The 8623-nt window shown below is 58.8% G+C and overlaps 1 protein-coding gene across 1 annotated transcript; it reads right to left on the reverse strand.

Moving 5' to 3' along the window:
* Positions 1-2912: 2912 nt before the first annotated feature.
* Positions 2913-8006, reverse strand: LOC128782661 (histone-lysine N-methyltransferase KMT5C-like; the record flags this gene model as incomplete). Its single annotated transcript, XM_053933116.1, has 5 exons — positions 2913-4476; positions 5348-5481; positions 7271-7290; positions 7460-7623; positions 7825-8006. Coding segments are annotated over 5 exons (1029 nt in total), but the record flags the coding sequence as incomplete, so codon positions are not given.
* Between the last annotated feature and the right edge of the window lie 617 nt (positions 8007-8623).

Consider the following 8623-nt stretch of genomic DNA (forward strand, 5'->3'; position numbering starts at 1 on the left):
GTAATTAGCCAGGTAATTATGCTAATTATGCTGATTATGCTAATTAGCACCCCCAGACCCTTAACTTGGGGTCCTGAGGGGATTAATATTCATTATTATTAGTATTAATTAGTGATTAATTAACCCCTAGTTAATTAATTGGAGGGTAATTAAGGCAGTTTCAGGTTCTGGGGGGGGGCTTAATGTTAATTAACCTGGGATTAATTAACAATTTGGGGTTAATTATGGGGATTTTAGGTTCTGGGGGAGGAGTTAATGTTAATTAGCCCAGGATTAATTAACAATTTGGGGTTAATTATGGGGATTTTAGGTTCTAGGGGAGGAGTTAATGTTAATTACCCCAGGATTAATTAACAATTTGGGGTTAATTAGGGGGATTTTAGGTTCTGAGGGAGGGATTATGTTAATTAGCCCAAGATTAATTAACAATTTGGGGTTAATTAGGGGGATTTTAGGTTCTGGGGGAGGAGTTAATGTTAATTAGCCCAGGATTAATTAACAATTTGGGGTTAATTATGGGGATTTTAGGTTCTAGGGGAGGGGTTAATATTAATTAGCCCAGGATTAATTAACAATTTGGGGTTAATTAGGGGGTTTTGGGTCAGTCCGTGCCCGAGGTGGTTCCCGAGGCTGGCAGGCGTTAATTAGCGTTAATTACCGCTGCTAATTGGGGTTAATTGGGGTCACTCACCCTCCTGCTGCTCCCTGGGGGAGGAAAAGAGGGGTCAGGGGGGAGGGGCCGGCTGGGGGGGGGGGTTGGGGGTCCCGGGGGGATTTTGGGGGTCCCAGGGGGAATTTGGGGAGGTTTTGGGGGAATTTTGGGGGTCCCAGGGGGGATTTGGGGAGGTTTTGGGGGGATTTTGGGGGGTCCCGGGGGAATTTTGGGGAGGATTTTGGGGGCTTTTGGGGGTCCCAGGAGTATTTTGGGGGGATTTTGGGGGTCCCGGGGGAATTTGAGGAGGCTTTGGGGGATTTTGGGGGTCCCGGGGGGATTTGGGGAGGTTGTGGGGGTCCCAGGGTTATTTTGGGGAGGTTTTGGGGGATTTTGGGTGTCCCGGTGTTATTTTGGGGAGGTTTTGGGGAATTTTGGGGGTCCCAGGGCTCTTTTGGGGAGGATTTTTGGGAATTCTGGGGGTCCCGGGGGAATTTTGGGGGTCCCGGTGTTATTTTGGGGAGGTTTTGGGGGTCCCAGGGGGATTTTGGGGAGGTTTTTGGGGGGTTTTGGGGGTCCCAGGGGTTATCTTGGGGGGGTTTTTGGTGGGGTCCCAGGGCTGTTTTGGGGAGGTTTCTGGGGGTCCCGGGGTTATTTTGGGGGATTTTGGGGGTCCCGGGGTTATTTTGGGGAGGTTTTGGGGAATTTTGGGGGTCCCGGGGTTATTTTGGGGAGGTTTTTGGGGTTTTTTTGGGGGGGTTTTGGGGGGTTTTGGGGTCACTCACTCGAACTCCTCCTCGGGCTCCGACATGGCGGCGATTTGGGGGGTCCTGGGGAGGGGCACCGGGGGGGTCGGGGGGGTTTAATATCCCCAAACCCCCCCAAAAAAACTGCAACCCCCCAAAAATAACCCAAAACCTCCCGCAAAAAAACCCAACCCCCCCAAAAAACCCCAAAACCTCCCCAAAAAACCCCAACCCCCCAAAAAACCAAAAAACCTCCCCAAAAAACCCCAAAATTCCCCCTGAAACTCCTAAAAAAAGCCCCAAACCCCACCAAAAACACTCAAACCCTCCAAAACAAGCCAAAACCTCCCCAAAAAAACCAAAGCACCCCCAAAAAAACCCAAAACCTCCCCAAAAAACTCCAAAATTCCCCCTGAAACTCCTAAAAAAAGCCCAAAACCTCCCCAAAAACACCCAAACCCTCCAAAACAAGCCAAAACCTCCCCCAAAAAAATCAAATCCTCCCCAAAAAACCCCAAAAATCTCCCTAAAAAAACCCAAAACACCCAAAAAAACCCCAAATCTCCCCCAAAAACCCCAAAATCTCCCCAAAAAAACCCAAAACACCCCAAAAAACCCCAAAACCTCCCAAAAAAATCCCCAAACCCCCCCAAAAAAATCCCAAAACCTCCCAAAAAAAACCCCAAACCCCCCAAAAAACCAAAATCTCCCCAGAACAACCCAAAACCTCCCCAAAAAACCCCAAATCCTCCCAAAAAAAACCCAAAACCTCCTCCAAAAAACCCCAAAACCTCCCAAAAAACCCCAAAATCTCCCCAAAAATCCCCCCAGATCGCCCCCTCCCCTCCCCCACCGCTCTCTCCTCTCCGGGGGTCCCGCTCGCGCCCCTCCCCCCCCTCCCTGGGGGGGGTCCCTTTATGGGGGGGGCCGCCCCTCCCCCCGCGCGGTGACGTCACGGCCCCATTGTTCCCCGATATGTCGCGACATCCGACACCGCCGGGGGTGGGGGAGGGGCCGCGACCCCCCCCAGGGCCATTTTTGGGTGAAAACAAAAGAAAAAGGGGGGGGAGGGGAGGAAAGGGGGGGGGGAGGGGTCAGTTCCCGGCGCTGACGTCACCGCGCGCCCCTCCCCCACCCCGCACCTGTCGCGGATTTTTGGGACCCCCCCCCCCCCAAAAACACACAAAAAAGGGGGGGAGGGGTCACCTTCACCCCTCCCCCCCCCAAAAAAAAACACAAAGGGGGGGAGGGGTCACCTTCAACCCTCCCCCCCCCCAAAAAAAAAACACAAAGGGGGGGAGGGGTCACCTTCACCCCTCCCCCCCCCCCCCAAAAATACAAAAAGGGGGGGAGGGGTCACCTTCACCCCTCCCCCCCCCCCCCCAAATCCTCCGCAGCCGCTTTTGTTCCAAATTCTTTTATTTCGGTACAAAACGACCCCCCCCCAATCCCCTCCCCCACCCCAAAAAAAGCACCAGGGACCTTCCTCCCCCCCCAAAACCCCCTCCCCAAAATGGCACCGGGGGGAGGGGAGGAGGGGCTCAGCCCCCCCCCCCCCCCAAAATTCGGGTCCGGACCCCCAAAAATGGGGGCGCGACCCCCAAAATTCGGATCCGGACCCCAAAAATGGGGGCGTGATCCCCAAAATCTGGATCCAGACCCCAAAAATTGAGGGCGTGACCTCCAAAATTCGGGTCCGGACCCCCAAAAATGGGGGCGTGACCTCCAAAATTCGGGTCCGGACCCAAAAAGGGGGGGTTAACCCCAAAAATCTGGGTCCAGACCCCACAAATGGGGGTCTAAACCCCCCAAATTCAAGTCCAATCCCCAAAAAGGGGGGGTCTAACCCCAAAAATCCGTGTCTAATCCCCTAAATCTGGGTCTAACCCCCCCAAAATCCGGATCCAGACCCCAAAATGGGGGTCTCAGGCCCCCAAATCCGGGTCCAGATCCCCCAAATCCGGGTCTAATCCCCCAAAATCCGGGTCTAACCCCCAAAATCCGGGTCTGACCCTCCAAAATCCGGGTCTAACCCCCCCAAAATCCGGGTCTGACCCTCCAAAATCCGGGTCTAACCCCCCCAAATCCGGGTCTGACCCTCCAAAATCCGGGTCTAACCCCCCCAAAATCCGGGTCTAACCCCCCCAAATCCGGGTCCAGACCCCCCAAAATCCGGGTCTAATCCCCAAATTCGGGTCTAATGCCCCAAAATCCGGGTGTAACTCCCAAAATCCGGGTCCAGACCCCCCCAAAATCCGGGTCTAATCCCCAAATTCGGGTCTAACCCCCCCAAATCCGGGTCCAGACCCCCCAAAATCCGGGTCTAATCCCCAAATCCGGGTCTAACCCCCAAATCCGGGTCTGACCCCCCAAAATCCCAGCTCAGACCCCCCAAATCCGGGTCCAGCCCCCCTAAATCCGGCTCTAACCCCCCAAAAATAGGGGGGTTCCCCCCCCCCCAATCCATGCCCACGCCCCCCCGGGACCTCCCAGCCCCCGAAGTGGGGGGGTCCAGCCCCCCCAGATTTTGGGGTGGGAGGGGGGGGGTCTCAGGGCTCGGCGGGGCCGGGGGGGGGCAGCGCCAGGGCCAGCCCCCCCTGCGTGACCACCAGCCGCAGCCGGGGGGGGGTCCCGCCCTGCCCCTCCCCTCCCCCCCCCGTTTTTGGGGAGCCCCCCCCCAGGCGCACGTGGGCGTACAGCGAGAGTTTGGGGTCCGGCGGGGGCCGGGGGGGGGTCTGGGCGTCGGGGGGGGGTCTGGGGGTCCCCAGGAGCACCAGCGGGACCCCCCCCCGCAGGCGGCAGCCCCCCCCGCAGGACACGCAGTCGTGCAGGGAGACGCGGGGCTGGGGGGGGGCGAGGGCCGTGGGGAGGGGGCGCCGCCGCCGCCGCTTCCGGGGGGGTTTCCGGCGGCGTTTTTGGGGCGGGGGGCTCCCGTCCTGCCCCGCCCCCCCCCCCCGCCGCCGCAGCCGGACGTCGGTCTCGCGCAGCTCGTATTTTGGGGGGGGGTCCCGCGGGGGGAGGGGCGCGGGGGCCGCCCTGCCCCTCCCCCCGCGGCTGCGGAACGCGCCCTCGCCGCGCCTGGGGGAGGGGGGGAGGGGGGGGGCTCGATTAGGGACCCCCACCCGGAATTGGGGACCCCCACCCGGAGTTGGGGACTCCCGACCCAGAATTGGGGACCTCAACCCCGAATTGGGGACCCCCACCCGGAATTGGGGACCCCCACCCGGAATTGGGGACTCCCAACCGGAATTGGGGACCCCCACCCGGAATTGGGGACTCCCACCCGGAACTGGGGACCCCCACCCCGAATTAGGGACCCCCACCCGGAATTGGGGACCCCCACCCAGAACTGGGGACTCCTGACCCAAAACTGGGGACCCCCCACCCAGAATTGGGGACTCTGACCCAAAATTAGGGACCCCCCACCCAATCCCTGTCAGGATTTCGGGGTCCCAGTGGGGATTCCGGGGTCCCTCTGGGGATTTTGGGGTCCCAGTGTGGATTCTGGGGTCCCAGTGTGGATTCTGGGGTCCCTCTGGGGATTTCGGGGTCCCTCTCGGTTCCCGGGGTCCCTCTGGGAATTTCGGGGTCCCAGTGTGGATTCTGGGGTCCCTCTGGGAATTTCGGGGTCCCAGTCAGGATTTCAGAGTCAGGATTTCGGGGTCCCAGTGGGGATTTTGGGGTCCCTCTCGGTTCCCGGGGTCCCTCTGGGGATTTCGGGGTCCCAGTGGGGATTTCGGGGTCCCAGTGAGGATTTCGGGGTCCCAGTGAGGATTTCGGGGTCCCGGGGTCCCAGTGAGGATTTCGGGGTCCCAGTGAGGATTTCGGGGTCCCGGGGTCCCCGTGTGGATTTCGGGGTCCCAGTGAGGATTTCGGGGTCCCAGTCAGGATTTCGGGGTCCCAGTGAGGATTTCGGGGTCCCGGGGTCCCAGTGAGGATTTCGGGGTACCTCTCGCAGGTGCGGCACTCGCAGCCTCGGTTGCCCTCGCCGAAGAAGCCGTCGCCATAGAAACAGGTGATTTCTGCGCGGGGGGGGATGTCCCGCAGCGCCTGCACCCGCGCCCCGCCCGGCGCCGACACGAACTGCGCCCCGAAACGGGAGGGTCAGCCAGAGAGGGGACCCCCAAAACGGGGAGGGTCAGCCAGAGAGGGGACCCCAAAAATGGGGAGGGTCAGCCAGAGAGGGGACCCCCAAAATGGGGAGGGTCAGCCAGAGAGGGGACCCCAAAAATGGGAGAGAGACCGAAAGGGGACCCCCAAAATGGGAGAGAGACCCAAAGGGGACCCCGAAACGGGAGAGAGACCCAAAGGGGACCCCAAAAATGGGGAGGGTCAGCCAGAGAGGGGACCCCAAAAATGGGAGAGAGACCCAAAGGGGACCCCGAAATGGGAGAGAGACCCAAAGGGGACCCCAAAAATGGGGAGGGTCAGCCAGAGAAGGGACCCCAAAAATGGGAGAGAGACCCAAAGGGGACCCCGAAAAGGGGAGGGTCAGCGAGAGAGGGGACCCCCAAAATGGGAGAGAGCCCCAAAGGGGACCCCGAAATGGGGAGAGACCCAAAGGGGACCCCAAAAATGGGGGAGAGCCCCAAAACAGAGACCCCAAAAACGCCCCTTCCCCTGTTATGTTTCACACCTTTTTTCCGCTTGTTCTTCTCATGATTTTCCCCTCACATTTCTTCCTTTTTCCCTCAGGTTTCCCACCCTTTTCCCCTTACATTTCCCTCCATTTTCCCCTCACATTTCCCTTTTCCTCCCCTCACATTTCCTCCCTTTTTCCCCCCTCACATTTCTCATCCACGTTCCACCTCCTGTTTAACACTCTTCTTCTCCACATTTTATTTTCCACTCCTGTTTCCCACCTTGTATCCCTCAAATTTCCCATTTCTTTTTTTGTGTTTCCCACCGTTTCTCCCCTCACATTTCCCGCCCTTTTCTCCCCTCACGTTTCCCACCATTTTTTCCACTCACATTTTCTACCACTTTTTTCCTCACATTTCCAGCCACTTTCCCCCTCACATTTCCTACCGTTTTTCTCCTCACGTTTTCTATCCTTTTTTCTCCCTCACGTTTTCCATCTTTTCTCCCTATCGTGTTTCCCACCGTTTTTCCCCTCACGTTTGCCATCCTTTCTCCCCTCACTTTTCCCACTCTTATTTCCCCTCACATTTCCCTTTTCTCCCCTCTCGTTTCCTACCACTTTTCCCCTCACATTTCCTACCTCTTTTCTACTCACATTTTCCATCCTTTTCTCCCCTCACATTTCCCACTCTCTTCCCCCTCACGTTTCCCGCTCTTTTCCCCCCATGTTTCCCACTCTTTTCTCCCCTCACGTTTCCCGCTCTTTTCTCCCCTCACGTTTCCCGCTCTTTTCCCCCCTCACGTTTCCCACTCTTTTTCCCCCTCACGTTTCCCGCTCTTTTTCCCCCTCACGTTTCCCACTCTTTTTCCCCCTCACGTTTCCTGCTCTTTTACCCCTCACGTATCCCGCTCTTTTCCCCCTCACGTTTCCCACCACTTTTCCCCCTCACGTTTTCCGCTCTTTTCCCTCTCACATTTCCTACTTTTCCCTCTCACGTTTTCCCGCCCTTTTCCCCCCTCACGTTTTCCCGCCCTTTTCTCCCCTCACGTTTCCCGCTCTTTTCCCCCCTCACGTTTTCCCGCCCTTTTCTCCCCTCATGTTTCCCGCTCTTTTCTCCCCTCATGTTTCCCGCTCTTTTCTCCCCTCACATATCCCGCTCTTTTTTCCCCCTCACGTTTCCCGCTCTTTTCCCCCCCTCACATTCCCCAGCACAAACCCCACCCCAAAACCAACCTTTCTCACCCCAAAACCACAGAACGCCCCCCCCCAAAAAACCCTCCTCAAACTCACCCTGCAGTTCGGCCGACAATCTGAGGACATCAACAGAACCGTCAGCGCCTGCTCAAGGCCCCCCCAAAACGCCCAGGTGGGTCCTGAGGGCGCTCAGGGGAATTCCGCAGGGGGGGGGTTCCCGGGACAGATTTTTTTCCGGGCTGTGGCTGAATTTTCGGGGCCGCACGGGCGGTTTTGGGGTCCCACCGTGGTTGATGAAGGCCGCGGGCCCCAGCCAGAGCTGGGTTCTCCTGCGGCGGGTCGAGTACATGAGGCTGAAGTCGTTGTCGCCCGCCCGCAGCAGCGCCCGGTCCGAGCCCCGCAGCTCCACCCCGCAGCCCCCCAGCAGCTCCAGCGTCTCGTGCTTGTGCCTGGAAAACCAAAAAAGGGGAAAATAAACCACATTTTGAGGGCTCTGTGCACCCACAGAGGGGTTTGAGGACCCCCACCGTGCGCGGGTGGGCACCTGTCGGCGTCGTGGGTGCAGCAGGCTCAGGGAGGTTTGGTGGTTCTGGGGATTTGGGGGATTTTAGGGTGTTTTGTGCGGTTTTGGGGCGCCCCCCGGCCCTCACCAGGTGCGGGTGGAGACCACCCTGGCCCCGTTGGTGTCGCGGCTGTAGCGGGTGCAGCGCTGGATGCTGAAGCCGCTCTCGGGCAGGAGCGTCCGCAGGTAGCGGAACACCTGGAGGGGACAGAAGGGGGGCTCGGGACCCCCCCAGGCCCTTCCCCAACCCCACAGAGCCCACTGCTCCCCCTGTGCCCCACAGACCCCAGAGAAACCCCGCAGAAACCCTCCCTGTGCCCCACAGAGACCCCAAAAACCCTCCCTGTGCCCCACAGACCCCTTAAAAATCATCCCTGTGCCCCACAGACCCCAGAGAAACCCCTCAGAAACCCTCCCTGTGCCCCACAGAGACCCCAAAAACCTTCCCTGTGCCCCACAGACCCTCAGAAACCTTCCCTGTGCCCCACAGACCCCCCAAAATCCTTCCCTGTGCCCCACAGACCCCAGAGAAACCCCTCAGAAACCCTCCCTGTGCCCCACAGAGACCCCAAAAACCTTCCCTGTGCCCCACAGACGCCTCAGAAACCCTCCCTCTGCCCCACAGAGACCCCAAAAACCTTCCCTGTGCCCCACAGACCCCTCAGAAACCCTCCCTCTGCCCCACAGAGACCCCAAAAACCATCCCTGTGCCCCACAGACCCTCAGAAACCTTCCCTGTGCCCCACAGACCCCCCAAAATCCTTCCCTGTGCCCCACAGACCCCAGAGAAACCCCGCAGAAACCCTCCCTGTGCCCCACAGAGACCCCAAAAACCCTCCCTGTGCCCCACAGACCCCTCAGAAATCATCCCTGTGCCCCACAGACCC

The sequence above is a fragment of the Vidua chalybeata genome (assembly GCF_026979565.1).
Source record: "Vidua chalybeata isolate OUT-0048 chromosome 34 unlocalized genomic scaffold, bVidCha1 merged haplotype SUPER_34_unloc_2, whole genome shotgun sequence".
NCBI lineage: Eukaryota > Metazoa > Chordata > Aves > Passeriformes > Viduidae > Vidua > Vidua chalybeata.